Below are 15,612 nucleotides of genomic sequence, written 5' to 3'. Positions count from 1 at the left end.
GAAGAATGTGCAAAGTAGAGATAGAAATAATGGGGTGCAAAGGAGCAAAATAGATAAATAAATACAGTAGGGGGAGAGGTAGTTGTTTGGGCTAAGTTATAGATGGGCTATGTACAGGTGCAGTAATCTGTGAGCTGCTCTGACAGCTGGTGCTTAAAGCTAGTGAGGGAGATAAGTGTTTCCAGTTTGAGATTGTTGTAGTTCGTTCCAGTCATTGGCAGCAGAGAACTGGAAGGAGAGGCGGCCAAAGGAAGAATTGGTTTTGGGGGTGACCAGAGAGATATACCTGCTGGAGCGCGTGCTACAGGTGGGTGCTGCTATGGTGACCAGCGAGCTGAGATAAGGGGGGACTTTACCTAGCAGGGTCTTGTGGATGACCTGGAGCCAGTGGGTTTGGCGACGAGTATGAAGCGAGGGCCAGCCAACGAGAGCGTACAGGTTGCAGTGGTAGGTAGTATATGGGGCTTTGGTGACAAAACAGATGGCACTGTGATAGACTGCATCCAATTTATTGAGTAGGGTATTGGAGGCTATTTTGTAAATGACATCGCCGAAGTCGAGGATCGGTAGGATGGTCAGTTTTACAAGGGTATGTTTGGCAGCATGAGTGAAGGATGCTTTGTTGCGAAATAGGAAGCCAATTCTAGATTTAACTTTTGATGTGAGTCTGGAAGGAAAGTTTACAGTCTAACCAGACACCTAGGTATTTGTAGTTGTCCACATATTCTAAGTCAGAACCGTCCAGAGTAGTGATGTTGGACGGGCGGGCAGGTGCAGGCAGCGATCGGTTGAAGAGCATGCATTTAGTTTTACTTGTATTTAAGAGCAATCGGAGGCCACGGAAGGAGAGTTGTATGGCATTGAAGCTCGTCTGGAGGGTTAACACAGTGTCCAAAGAATGGCCAGAACTATACAGAATGGTGTCGTCTGCGTAGAGGTGGATCAGAGACTCACCAGCAGCAAGAGCGACATCATTGATGTATACAGAGAAGAGAGTCGGTCCAAGAATTGAACCCTGTGGCACCCCCATAGAGACTGCCAGAGGCTTGGACAACAGGCCCTCCGATTTCACACACTGAACTCTATCAGAGAAGTAGTTGGTGAACCAGGCGAGGCAATCATTTGAGAAACCAAGGCTATCGAGTCTGCCGATGAGGATGTGGTGATTGACAGAGTCGAAAGCCTTGGCCAGGTCAATGAATACGGCTGCACAGTATTGTTTACTTATCGATGGCGGTTAAGATATCGTTTAGGACCTTGAGCGTGGCTGAGGTGCACCCATGACCAGCTCTGAAACCAGATTGCATAGTGAAGAAGTTATGGTGGGATTCGAAATGGTCGGTGATCTGTTTGTTGACTTGGCTTTCAAAGACCTTAGAAAAAGGCAGGGTAGGATAGATATAGGTCTGTAGCAGTTTGGGTCAAGAGTGTCCCCCCCTTTGAAGAGGGGGATGACCGCAGCTGCTTTCCAATCTTTGGAAATCTCAGACGACACGAAAGAGAGGTTGAACAGGCTAGTAATAGGGGTTGCAACAATTTCGGCAGATCATTTTAGAAAGAAAGGGTCCAGATTGTCTAGCCCGGCTGATTTGTAGGGGTCCAGATTTTGCAGCTCTTTCAGAACATCAGCTGACTGGATTTGGGAGAAGGAGAAATGGGGAAGGCGTGGGCGAGTTGCTGTGGGGGGGGTGTAGTGCTGTTGACCGGGGTAGGGGTAGCCAGGTCGAAAGCATGGCCAGCCGTAGAAAAATGCTTATTGAAATTCTCAATTATAGTGGATTTATCGGTGGTGACAGTGTTCCCTATCCTCAGTGCAGTGGGCAGCTGGGAGGAGGTGTTCTTATTCTCCATGGACTTTACAGTGTCCCAGAACTTTTTTGAGTTTGTGTTGCAGGAAGCAAATTTCTGCTTGAAAAAGCTAGCCTTGGCTTTTCTAACTGTCTGTGTATATTGGTTTCTAGCTTCCCTGAAAAGTTGCATATCACAGGGGCTGTTCGATGCTAATGCAGAACGCCATAGGATGTTTTTATGTTGGTTAAGGGCAGTCAGGTCTGGAGAGAACCAAGGGCTATATCTGTTCCTGGTTCTAAATTTCTTGAATGGGACATGCTTATTTAAGATGGTGAGGAAGGCATTTAAAAAAAAATAACCAGGCATCCTCTACTGACGGGACGAGATCAATATCCTTCCAGGATACCCGGGCCAGGTCGATTAGAAAGGCCTACTCGCTGAAGTGTTTCAGGGAGCGTTTGACAGTGATGAGTGGAGGTCGTTTGACCGCTGACCCATTACGGATGCAGGCAATGAGGCAGTGATCGCTGGGATCTTGGTTGAAAACAGCAGAGGTGTATTTAGAGGGCAAGTTGGTTAGGATGATATCTATGAGGGTGCCCGTGTTTACGGCTTTGGGGTGGTACCTACAACATACAATAAAGATTCTGCATAATGACACAGCATTTCATACTCCACTGTAGGAAAGGGGCATAAATAGCCCTGCCTGTCATGTCAGTCTCCTGCCATGACTAGATTCACATTAATCTCCAAGTAAAATAGATCTATAACAATGGTCATTTATCCTATATTTACAATCCCCTTATCCATAGGTCTTATATCAGTTGATTTAATTAGGACATGGAGATTGTCATTTATATCAGAAAAATAAGTCGATTTTTCCACTTGAAACCGGCAAGTTCTCTTGACCTTATTCATGGTTGCGTATAAAGGTGGTGGAATTAAGTCTTCAGAATATGGACAAGCAGCCACACCTCCATTTTTAAAAATCTCCAACCTAAATGCCTACCTTGCTTTCACTGGCATTTCCCCCATGCTTAAGTTCAAGATTAGAATACCATAGAAAGAAAAGTGCATTAAAATAGGAATAAAGTTCATTTTACCCACGCTAATCTCAAGTCTAAATTTCCCCTATATGAACAGACATTATGTAGGTGTGAGAACATCACTTGTCAAGGCCACTCGTTCCAGGGACCACACTGGTAGCTGATCGGTCCCTGGTACAGTGCACCGGTCTGAACTGACCAGGGCCGTTTCCCAAAAGCATGTTAAGGCTAAGTTCATGATGCTTTTGGGAAATGAGCCCTGGTGAAAGCAATCTTAAAGACCTTCCACTCCATTGTTTTCACCTGTCAAGTCTTTTCAAATCATGGCAGATGATCATGGCAGATGATTTGAAATTGAAATTGATTTGAAATGATTTTGAAATTGAGAGCCTACATGGTAAATAATTGACCCTCAAATTGTGTGCAACTTGTCTTATAAAATGAAGGGAATTGGTGAGACCTAGGAAAGAAAAAAAGCACTTCATTCTATGAAACATTATGCTGTGAGTTTCAAACAGCATAGAGTTTATTGCTTGTTTTCTGCAAGGGTACAAGAGGTTTATAATTTCCGCTTTTATTTTTCTTATTTACAGTGTCAGTTGAAGCTCACAGAGCAGCTGATGTGAAAAAACTATGAACACACTAATAAATACAACAGACTGAAAAATGAGAAATAAAAACATGTTAAAATTTCAGACAAAAGTTAAGCAAATTTAATCAGAAGAAAACTAATTTACACACACAATACTTACATACACATAGAATAAAGGAAAGTGGGTTTTACACCATGTGAGAAATTGCACCGGTCAGCGACTAAAAGTCGCAGGGCTCGGCTGGCAAAGCATGCTACGAGAAGCAACAGTCCATATTGTCTGATCTATTATCCAGAAACAACTCCACCTCATAAGACTGAGTGAAAGTCAATTATGGTTAGACGTAGATAGCAGAAAACAGTACTGTGTGTGTGCATATGAGCTTTATGTGTGCATATCTATACGCGTATATATCTACATAAGAAGTCAATCAGTCCATTAACTATTTAGTAAATAGATGGAAGTTGCTGATTATAAACGGCAACACAAGTCTGCGTGTGCAAAAATGTCTTGTTTTTTTATGCATTTTATTCATTTTCTGTAAAATTTAAAAAAGGTTGCTTGTGATCCACCACATGAACAATATCTTATACTGTACAAAAGCACAATTTCAGGATACTTGATAATTGTCTATCTGAAGAGAATCTGCTTCACCGTTGAACACACTGGGACTGGGTTTATTTTATTTTGCATGTACGCAGGTGAATACAGTCCATGGTCATAGTCCACGTCCATTGCTATTAAACAGGCAGCATTAAAAAAAAACATTCAACAGAACTTTTTCGCATGTCAACACACATTTTGCTCAGAAGGGACAAAATAATAGCAAATAAATATTGTTAAAAAAAAAGTCCATTCATGCAAGGGTTGTGGTAGAGGCTCTATTAGGGTCATGTCTAGATGGTATACAGCATGTCAAACGGTGATTTTTCTATGCATTTTAGCTAACCCTAACCTTGACCTAATTCTCATAACCTGCTACGTTAAACCTACGAAACATCCATTTTGACAAAAGCTGTATCCCTTTTAGACAAAACCCTCTAGTAGGGAGAGCGCTCTAGTCCCAACCTCAGTCTCTTAGTGGCCAAAAGGTTAAAGGTTATGCACTCAGCTCTCATTCAAGGAGAGGGTCACGGGTTTGACCTGACAACGGCTTCCATAACCAGAAGATACTCCCCCCTTTCACAAGTCAGCCTCACAAAGAAAGATGACTTCACCTGAGAATACAGAGGTCTGTGATAACACCAACATGCTAGCAAGTAAATGAATAGGAAGAGGAACAAGCCATATACAAAATAGGTATGTATTTGTACACATATATACTCAAAATTACAGGTAGATATACTTTTTTTTATCTGTATATTTCCGTTGAATGCTGTATGGTTGGAATAAAATGTGGAATATTAATTTTAACTTAATATGAAGAAAGCACGTCCTTTGTCGCCATTCCGTTTGTAAAGTGCTCTAGAGTGGCAACGGGAGAAAAAAAACATCTTGCCATCTTAGGTTGGATGTCACTCTGAAAACACCGACATCTTCCTTGAATTGCCTTCAACTAGCCTGGTCCCTGGGACAGAGTTCCACTCACTAGACAACGACCCACTTTGAGCATTTGATAAGGAATTTCAATGGTGTGATTTATAGGTACAGTGTGCTATAATGATGTTTAGCGTTAAGTTCAACTCAGACTTTCACCAAAGCGCAACATGTCTACTCTGTGTAGCTGGACGGGGTTAGGTGTTCAGGTTAGCATGTCCATTAGCTTTTGATGTCAAGAGGTGGCAGGAAGTTAGCTGTGTGAGACTTTATTGGTCATCAGTAAGACCTAGTTTCTCCTGGTTAGCTCATAGTCAGAAACCACCCCCCCCTGGCCCTAGTCATCTACTCAGCGTGGACCTTCATATTTCTCTCTCCCAGTCCAAAGCCAACATACCTTCTCTAAAATACTCTCGTTGCAGTCTGGACCTTGGTATTCGATCGCACCAGACGACCCACAACAAAAGAAATGTGCTTTCACGGAACGCACATACTAGGGACCAGAGTTTTCTTCGGTTAAGAAAAACTCCTGGTCCAACACAAAACTGGTTCTGTGGATTTCACCGTTATAATGACATACAAGCTATTACAAAAAGAAAACGAAAAAACGAAATAAAAGCTGTCATTCTCGCAGGGTTTCAAGGTCAGTAATCGTCACTCGTCTGTAGCAGCTGAAAAAGTGATATTTCTAAAAAAGGATGCGGTGAGAGAGGAGAGTGCTCCCGTGTGGTCTGCCTCTCAGTCGGTCTCCATATTGTCCTGGGGGACTGGGCACCGGAAAGGGGTGTGGTCACAATCCTCATGGGCGTGCCTGAACGTTGCAGGGTTCCCGTGGTGACAGCAGAGTCTATAGTCTTGCTGCGCTGACCGCACAAAATACACACATGCTGACACACACACACACTTCCCCACTGATGTGTCACTCATTCCACCGCAAAGCCACACGTCTCCTCGATGGCTGTCAGCAGCTTGTCGTACAGCTTGTCATAGTGCTCGTAGGCGGGAACGTCAATCCGGTTAAAGCTGGACAGAGAGGGAAAGGGCAGAGGGGGAGAGAAAAGTACATTTTTAGTTTGAGTGGACAGTTTTGAAGCACCTTTCTTTCCCTATCGATGAATGAATGACATTTAATTTCTGTCAAATCACCAGTTGGCGAGCCATCCCTCACGGGATGAATTGACGCCAACAAACATTTCAATAATTCACTGTGATAATTCTATCTTTAAACTGTTCTACATACAAAACATTAACATTGGATTTGGACATGCATTTAAAACCGGTAATATCATACGAGTTGGGGGATTGGACACCCTTTTCATAGCATGTCTTCGCCTCATTGACAGGCCATTGTAATTAAGAATATGTTGTTAATTGACTAACCTGTATAAAAAAGGTTAAATGTATGGAGTAGCAGTGTGTATCTGTGTGTCTAAGCGGAGCAGTGGTACTTTAACTGCACTCACCAGGTGTGGGCTTTGGGTAGATTGTTGGTGTTGGCATCAATCTGGTGGATGGTGAAGAGCCTGGGCCCCGCGGCACCTGGAGGGTCACACACACACACACACACAGAAAAAGAGAGTCAGCATCAATTCTCAGGCTGTCCATCATTATATTTCTCTACACACAGACAGACAGTTCAGGACAGTTGACCAGTTGAACTCAGTGTTTAGAACGTGAACAAACACGGCTGCTGTTTTAACACAACACTGGGTGTATATTTTATATACTGTATATTTTCGCAGGCGCACACACACAGACAGACGGGCACACGCACGGCTTGAACAGAAAGATCAACTCTCCAACACGCACACTCAGAAACACACACAGCTGCACTCTGAGGTCTTCTGTTCCCCCAGGGCTTCCTGTCTGTCTGGATTTAACCAAACCCACTGAGGTCGTCTACGACACTGTCATGAAGACGGGGTCACCTCAGGCAGTCTGAGAGACTCACAGTGTTTTCCACTAGCGTCGCCTGTCGGCTATATAACCAGTTAAAATCACTTTCAGCCCGGTACTTTCTCCACTTAAATTAATTAAGCTACTTATTTTTCTTTTTTACAATTCGCGAGACAGAAAATGTAATAAAAGGTATTCTAGCAATCTATTGATAGGACAAGTGCCTGTCAGTCACAAGGAAGCCCTGCTCGTTTGATAATCTGCTGTCTGTCCCGCCTCCGGGGTACCTGGGTGTCTGTGTTGTGTACACTGTGGTTGCAGTCAAATTACGTTACACAGAGGGAGAGCGCCTGATGCTCTCATCGTCTATGAGTCCATTTGCACGTCCCATATAAATGTGGTAACGATGAGTCGAAATCCACTTAGCCTATTATTTCTGGGCACATTCATTTATTTTCTTTTGTGTGTTTCATATGCAGCCACGAAGTGCTAGAGCACAGGCTTACTGAGCCGTTCATTTGGCTCCCTAACCTGCATAGCGGTAGGCTTTATGGCAATAATCTGCAGATAAATGATGAAAACAATCGATGAAGATGGTGAATCCTATTCACTGCAGGCACAATTGGTAGGGTAGTGGAGCGATAGCCTCACTCTGCTCCAAAATATAATAAAAGAAAAGAGATTGAATTGTTTTAAAAGCTAATGACACTCTTAGTGACTTCAGAAAGAATTCACACCTCTTGACTTTTGACACATTTTGTTGTGTTACAGCCTGAATTTAAAATTGATTCAATTGAGATTTTGTGTAACTGGCCTACACACAATACCCCATGTCAGAGGAAATTTCTACTAATTAATAAAAAATTTAAGCTGAAATGTCTTGAGTCAATAAGTATTCAGCCCCTTTGTTATGGCAAGCCTAAATAAGTTCAGGCGTAAAAATGTGCTTAAGTCATACATAATATGTTGCATGGATGATGTATGAATGACTACCTCATCTCTGTACCCCACACATACATATAATTGTAAGGTTCCTCAGTCGAGCAGTGAATTTCAAAACAGATTCAACCACAAAGACCAGGGAGGTTTTCCAATGCCTTGCAAAGGGCACCTATTGGTGGATGGGTAAAAATAAAAAAAAGCAGACATTGAATATCCCTTTGAGCATGGTGAAATTATTAATTACACTTTGGATGGTGTATCAATAAACCCAGTCATTACAAAGATACAGGCGTTCTTCCTAACTCAGTTGCAGGAGAGGAAGGAAACCGCTCAGGGATTTCACCATGAGGCCAATGGTGACTTTAAAACAGTTAAAGAGTTTAATGGCTGTGATAAGAGAAACCTGAGGATGGATCAACAACATTGCAGCTACTCCACAATATTAACCTAATTGACAGAGTGAAAAGGAGGAAGCCTGTACAGAATAAAAATATTCCAAAACATGCATCCTGTTTGCAATAAGGCACTAAAGTAAAACTGCAAAAAATGTGGCAAAGAAATTAACTTTATGTCCTGATTACAAAGCGTTATGTTTGGGGCAAATCCAACATTTCTGAGTACCACTTCATATTTTCAAGAATGGTGGTGGCTGCATCATGTTATGGGTATACTTGTAATCAGCAAGGACTAAGGAGTCCTTGCCGATGCACAGGCAAGATGCTGGAGGAAAACCTGGTTCAGTCTGCTTTCTACCAGATACTGAGAGATGAACTCACCTTTCAGCAAGACAATAACCTAAAACAAGGCCAAATCTACACTGTAGTGGCTTACCAAGAAGACATTGAATGTTCCTGAGTGGCCTAGAAACAGTTCTTACTTAAATTGGCTTTAAAATCTATGGCTAGACTTGAACATGGCTGTCTAGCAATGATCAACAACCAACTTGACAGAGCTTGAAGGATTTAAAAAATAATGTAAAAAGTATTGTACAATCCAGGTGTGTAAAGCTCTTAGAGACATACCCAGAAAGACTCACAGCTATAATTGCTGCCAAAGATACCTCCAAAAAGTATTGACTCAGGGGTGTGAATACTTATGTAAATGAGCTATTTCATTTTCCATAACTTAACAAACATTTCTAAAAACATCTTATCACTTTGTCATTATGGGGTATTGTGTATAGATGGGTGAGAAAAATATATATAATTTAATCAATTTTGAATTCAGGCTGTAACAACAAAATGTGGAATAAGTCAAGGGGTATGAATACTTTCTGAAGGCACTGTAAACACACCACCCATTCTTCATCCCCCCCCTCCCAACACTTTACCTTGTAAAGCCTTGAATCCCTGCAGTGGGACTCTAGATGACCCGGTAACAAACTGCAGCAGTCTGGCCCTCCTCTCCTCGTCGTAGGACTCCACGGCCTTCCAGAACCACTTGACCACGTTGCTGTCCGTGGTGCAGTGCTTCAGGCGCGTGTTGCTCTTCCAGTCTGCTATGTCGATCTTCCCCAGGCCACACACTATCAACTGGGGTAGGGAGGAGAGGGAAGAAAATAGTTGATTAGATGGTTTGAAGGGGTGTATATTCATGGGAAATAGTATGGTAGCTGTCACCTTTCATGTAATTTAAAAAGTACATCCCAAGGTCTCAGATTCATCTTGGAACCCCCCCCCCATTCAGGATTCCCACACAAAGATATATGCTCTTGAGAAATGATGTCATGTTTCTAGTAAGTTAATAATTTATTTCCTAAACCATGTTATATGCAACTGTCTACATACCTCTAGTTCCTTCTCGTCAAAGGACTTGAGCAGGTGCTGGGGGATGACCTCGTTGAAGCCCTTCTGCAGGGCCAGGAACTGAGCCTCGATGCCGTGGAGGAACCTCCAGTTCACATACAGCCTATAGAGAGAGAAGGTAAGACTTAAGTCAATATAAGTCCATACAACATTGCAACATGTGAAACACCCACAGCAGTTCAACCAAAACCAGGGCTGGGGGATAAGTATTTTTGCTGTGCTGGTAATCTTGGGTAGACAGAACCAAATTCAGATTTGTTCTGGGGGGGAGGGTTGAGATTTGGCCTAGTGCGAGAGGCGAAGTCCTTTTAAATCCCCGGCCATCTTTCCCGAAATTCGAAAGACGCCAGGTAACAATCATCTCCGCTTAATGGTGATTTGTCCAAATAATCAGTGACGCAAAAACCAGCTCACCAGAGGAATTATTCCTCTTAACCCTCATATCCCCTACGTCCCAGACACATGGAACTTCAGTTACGGACAGGGGAAGAGACTCCTGTGGTGCTGACTGGCTGGCATGCAGCTGCTGTCTTGGTCGGACCAGGTCTCTCTTGAAAAATAGATTGTATCAATGAGACCAACCTGGATACATAAAGGTTCAATCAAATCAAATAAAAAAAGGGAACCCCATTGGTTGTCAGAGGAACGACGTCACTCCATCACAAGGTATGCTGTATACTTGAGACGTGTGTATCGTGTCGGCCGCGCGCGTGTGTGTGTGTGTATCGTGTCGGCCGCGCGTGTGTGTGTATCGTGTCGGCCGCGCGTGTGTGTGTGTATCGTGTCGGCCGCGCGCGTGTGTGTGTATCGTGTCGGCCGCGCGCGTGTGTGTGTGTGTATCGTGTCGGCCGCGCGTGTGTGTGTATCGTGTCGGCTGTGTGTGTGTGTATCGTGTCGGCTGTGTGTATGCGCGTGCGTGGGACCCAGGCGGCGGTCTCCTCCGTACCTGACATACTCCTTCTTGGTGTCCTCGGAGACAGAGACAGTCTTGCCGTTGGGCTTCAGTTCGTGCTGGATGATCTCTCCGTAGGCATTGTGCTCCACACAGAACGTATGGTCCAGCACCCCCGTGATGTCATTGTCCCTGGAGGGCGGAGAACACGGAAATGTTAGTTAGTAGTTGGACGTTTTAGGCTGTCTTGTCAACAGAGGGCGCTAGTGTTGACGGGAGAGTAGTTGGTTCATGGTGGGGTTGTTTTAGTGGCATTTCATGGACACAGAACAACCAACATGTCAGCTCAAGGTTGGCGTTTGTATATACGTGCAAACACCAACATTACACATGCTATCCTGTGTGTATTAATATGTGTGGCTGTGCTTGTACAGCATGTATGTCTCCGGGTGTTCACGTGAGTTCAATTGTGTATAATTGTGTCTGTGTACAAGCATGCATCTGTGTGTGTTTATGTGTAGATGTATGTATCAACGCTGTGTATGTGTCCAGGCCTATACACTATATACACAAAAGTATGAGGACACCCCTTCAAATTAGTGGATTCAGCTATGTCAGCCACACCCGTTGCTGACAGGTTTATAAAATCGATCACACAGCCGTGCAATCTCCATAGAAAGACATTGGCAGTAGAATGGCATTACTGAAGAGCTCAGTGACATTCAACGTGGCACCGTCATAGGATGCCACCTTTCCAACAAGTTAGTTTGTCAAATTTCTGCCCTGCTAGAGCTGCCCGGGTCAACTGTAAGTGCTGTTATTGTGAAGTGGAAACATCTAGGAGCAACAAGCTCACTGAGCGGGACCACAGAGTGCTGAAGCACACAGAGCGTAAAAATCGTCTGTCACTACCGTGTTCCAAACTGCCTCTAAAGCAACGTCAACGTCAGCACAAGAACTGTTCGTCGGGAGCTTCGTGAAACGGGTTTCCACGGCAGAGCAGCCACACACAAGCCTAAGATCACCATGCGCAATGCCAAGAGTGGGCTGGAGTGGTGTAGCTCGCCACCTTTGGACTCTGGTGCAGCCTTTATTGGACCTATATAAATTCTAGCTAGTTTTGAAGCACGTTGTGCCCTTGAAACTAACATGTAACCCTGTAAAGCTATTTGTTTATTATCAAAGCTAAAATGTTGATATGAATCCCAGCCATTGAAATGGCAAAGTAATGTGTAGAATATCAGGTTTTTACATTGCGTAAAAAACACAGTTTCTAACTGAGATGCATTACATTGAAAATTGTACACTGTCTCTCTAAGAATGTCAGTGACGTTCTGAGTGACACCATGCAAATCAGTCATTTGTTCATTGATCACCTGAAGAAGCTCTCTCTTTTCCATTCTTTCTGTGCCCCCAAATGTTTGGACATACTGGTAAAGTTAACAGGTTGTTCGCTAGCTAGCTAATGAGGTAACATGACTGAACAAGTCGTTTTAGAACGGCCCACGGTTTATGAACGTAAAATGCGCCCCGTCACTGGAGATGCTTCCAGCTGCAGCACCAAATGAGCAATAGAAGGAAAAACAGAGAGCTGGTAATGTGGGTCACAGCTTTTGAACAGTTTGCGCTAGAGACAACGTTTTTTTTCTCTAGGGCACTCGGAAACAGCGGTACAGTGAATCATTACAACAATTATCATCTGCCAGTGTTTTTTTTCTCTTCAAGGCGCACTGGTGCTCCCAAATTTAAATTCCAAGTCGCACAGCAAAATAATTAGGAGCATATGTGACCAAAGTGGTCATGCGTTAGAGCCCCTGTACGTGTCGGTGTCTCCTACTCACAGGATCCAGACCAGGCTGTTGTGGAGGTCTGGGTCCACTGACTCCATGTCGTCCAGGGTGATGGGTTTCCCCAGCAGCTGTTTGTAGAAGGGCAGGGTGAAGCCCCCGTCTATGTAGTGGCCGTGGAACACCGCCATGCCCATGATACGACCCACAAAGTGGAAGTAGGACAGGTGCTCCTGGAGGAAAGGAAAGGAGAGATGAGTATTGAGGTTGGCCATCGATGCATATTTTTTGGTTATTGACATGTGCGAGTGTGGTCACTATTGGGTTGTAGAGAAAAGCGTGATATAAATGTAGCTTATCATCATTATTATACCGAGGTCCCTCCCCTCTGACTTTCTCATCCAATGGGCTTGAGAAGGTGGTGAGAGGACACGAGGAATCCAGAAAACGTAATTGAGATTCTCCCCATGTCTACTCCTCCACCTCCTTCAGTCTACAAGAACCTCCATCTCTTAGGAATTCTGTTGGTGGCTCGTTCTCCTTCCTCCTCTCTGTTATTTATTATGTGTCTCTCCCGATGTATCCATTGATTCCTCTAGTTCTCTCTCTCACCGGGTTGACGGCGCTGTCTGGGTTGATCTGCAGGGTGTAGATGTCGTCTCTGGAGTACTGGAACAGGCCGTAGTAGGGGTTCAACATCTCATGGGACAGCAGGTACAGCCACTCCCTGTACGACAGACAGACATCTTGTTAGTCACGTGACACCGGCATAATAAAAACACATTTTTGGGGGGTTGCATGTGGCCACATGCCTCCAAAAATATTCTGTTTGATGTATCAAGCTTTTTGAAATGTGAATTTCCACAGTGGTTGTTTCTTTCTGGACTACTGTCCTATGAGGAAAATAAAATATTTTGAAAAGGCAGAATTTTTGGTTGACCTCATGGTATTATTAAACAGTGTTTTAGCCTGGAGGTGTGGATGACTGCAGTACCTGGCCACTCCTCCGTAGTCCAGGCCCTCCTCTCCTCTGAACTTGACCATCAATCTCTTCCACAGGTCCTTGGGACGCATCTTCATCACCTGGCGGTACGACTCCTGCAACACAACAAACGAGAACATGGGTATGTTAACCTTGGGTGTATTCACTAGGAAACAAATGGAACCAAACGGGGAGGAACCTACCTGAACCAGTCCAATAGAAACTTGTTTTTGTTGCAAAACATTGCTACGGTTTGCACTAAGGAATACACCCCTAATCTTAAGATGTGCCAACTTGCAGGCCATTCAACTTGACCCTCAATCATGCTGTTTCTGTTCTAAACAGCGCTTGTTGTTTTATGCAGCAGTAAGAGCAACAGTGGATTACAATGTTCCGAATTCGAATTCCACCACTGATCATGTAAAGTAAAGTCTGTTTTTTGTTTTTTTTAAGTGGGGCAGAGAGTACAACAATATACGGTCGACAATTTACCATTGTCATAATACTCCCTCAGATTAGTCAATTCACCATCCAGAACGGTTTGACAGCGCTGCACTCCTCTCCTCTCCTCTTTCTCGTTCTCTCTCTCTCCTGGTAGACTAGGACCTAGTGGTGCCTGGTAGAAACCAGCAGCACCAACACCATGACATCTGTGCCTGGGCAAGAGAGTGTATGTGTGAGAGGGCTTCATGTGCACTAGCTCCCTTTACATTACGTAAGGGCCTTCTCTCTCGCTCACTCACTCCCTATTTTCTCTATCAGGGTCCAGAGTAACTCAGGAAGGCTGCCATCAAAAACAAACTCCTGCCACCACAGCACAGAGCTGTGAGGAGTGTTGCAACCGGGAACGCAGCAAAGCACGGGAAGCAGGCTCGAGGAGAAGCAGGAGAGTGAAGCAAGGGTTATTAGTTAGGAAATTACAGTGCACTGGTCAGCGGCGAACAATGCCATCAGTCCCTGTTGAAAACCAGAGTCAATCGCAGGCAGGGCGCGCACACACACACACGCGCGCTCTGCTTTCTCGCACATCGTTTCCCCCCTTGCTGTCACGTCCCGAGGATGAAGTCATCTTTTTTTCTTTGCTCAAATTGTACCGCCGAAAGATGTCCGTCCCAAAAACTTGCCACTAGGCCCCCCCCCTCTCTCCTTCTTCCCCCTACTTTTAACTGCTGAAATCATCCTGAAAGAATGCCTTGCCGTGGAAGAACAGATGATTGGAGGAGGAGAAAGAAAGAGGAAACTGTGGTGTTTGAAGGGGCTTTTTTCACGGCGAATCGTAACAAATTTGGGGGTATTACCGCTCAGTTGTCGTAGGCCTTCTCTTGCAGACTGTAAATGGATGCAAAGCCACCTATAAATCGTACGGGTGTGCATATTTGTAAACTTGTAACAGAGTGTGTTATAGTATGTTTATAAATATTTTCAGTATAAAGCGCTTGTTTGGGTTTTATGGGCATGCACAGTACTATTGCATGTGTCATTTTTACATGTATGCATTAGTGTGTGTACAAAACATTAAGAGCACCTGCTCTTTCCATGACAAAGTCTGCATCTCAATATTAGCAAGGTGTGTGCAGCCTACTTTAAAATGTATGCTTGATTTGTGGTGGATGAGTGAGTTACGCCACTCAACGTAAAGCACTACCTATATACATGCAAATGCAATCCATTACGATACAGTATAAATTAAGCCATCAATCACACACACACACACTTGGACAGGGTTTTCACACAGGGTCCCTCAGTTTACCTCAAAGATCTCCTCGCGGCAGACCTCGATGCGACAGTGTCCTGCCTGGGGCTGCTGATTGGACAGCTCCTGCCGGAGGATCTTGAGCTTCTGGACCAGGTCCCTCTTGTACTTGGGCACGGTGAGGCACTCGGCCTCCTCGGGGAGCTGGGCCGGGGACAACACCGGGACCTGCGGGGGGGGCTGCTGCTCCTTCAACTGGTTCGACTGACGACTACTGGGGAGGGAGACAAGCAGAAATGCTCAATGTTAAACAGTACAAGATTGCAATATGAAATCAAACAAAACAATTGTAACACATGGAATAAAATGATTAACACCATCTTTCTCTCTCTCTATTGAGTATTGTTTGTGGAGAATACGGTGTTAAAAGTGCATATATCTCAGCTCGTTGTAGACAGAGGGAGTTGTGGTCTGTCTGTGCCTTTTGCCCTCCGCCACCTCATTCTCTCCTTCCCTCTCATTTTAGGTGCTGGCAGACTAATTAAATACGCAGCCTTCGCTTTGTAAGACACCTCCGTTTCCTCTTTAAAGCCTCATAGTGCCTTCAAAGTGAAACTGGCGCCTTCGTTGGTGCCCTCTGCCACCCTGC

At 44.3% G+C, this 15,612-nt stretch overlaps 1 protein-coding gene across 4 annotated transcripts in view; it reads right to left on the bottom strand.

The window, feature by feature from the left end:
* Positions 1-3,321: 3,321 nt before the first annotated feature.
* The window catches only part of LOC139567547 (E3 ubiquitin-protein ligase SMURF2-like), a 70,593-nt gene continuing 58,302 nt past the window's right edge, over positions 3,322-15,612 (bottom strand). For 2 of the 4 annotated variants that reach the window (XM_071388891.1, XM_071388893.1), the window contains exons 12-20: positions 15,021-15,237; positions 13,283-13,386; positions 12,901-13,015; positions 12,343-12,521; positions 10,556-10,693; positions 9,592-9,712; positions 9,135-9,336; positions 6,430-6,505; positions 3,322-5,989 (exon numbers count right to left, since the gene is read on the bottom strand). In XM_071388891.1, coding sequence (XP_071244992.1) covers positions 5,890-5,989; positions 6,430-6,505; positions 9,135-9,336; positions 9,592-9,712; positions 10,556-10,693; positions 12,343-12,521; positions 12,901-13,015; positions 13,283-13,386; positions 15,021-15,237 — 1,252 coding nt within the window. In that variant the 3' untranslated portion in view covers positions 3,322-5,889. The remainder of the gene's footprint in view (positions 5,990-6,429; positions 6,506-9,134; positions 9,337-9,591; positions 9,713-10,555; positions 10,694-12,342; positions 12,522-12,900; positions 13,016-13,282; positions 13,387-15,020; positions 15,238-15,612) is intronic. The other 2 variants (XM_071388892.1, XM_071388894.1) reach the window with 1 other exon arrangement.

The sequence above is a fragment of the Salvelinus alpinus genome, chromosome 2 (assembly GCF_045679555.1).
Source record: "Salvelinus alpinus chromosome 2, SLU_Salpinus.1, whole genome shotgun sequence".
NCBI lineage: Eukaryota > Metazoa > Chordata > Actinopteri > Salmoniformes > Salmonidae > Salvelinus > Salvelinus alpinus.
The sequence above is the reverse complement of the archived record's forward strand: the minus strand, read 5'-3'. Positions and strand labels throughout refer to the sequence as shown.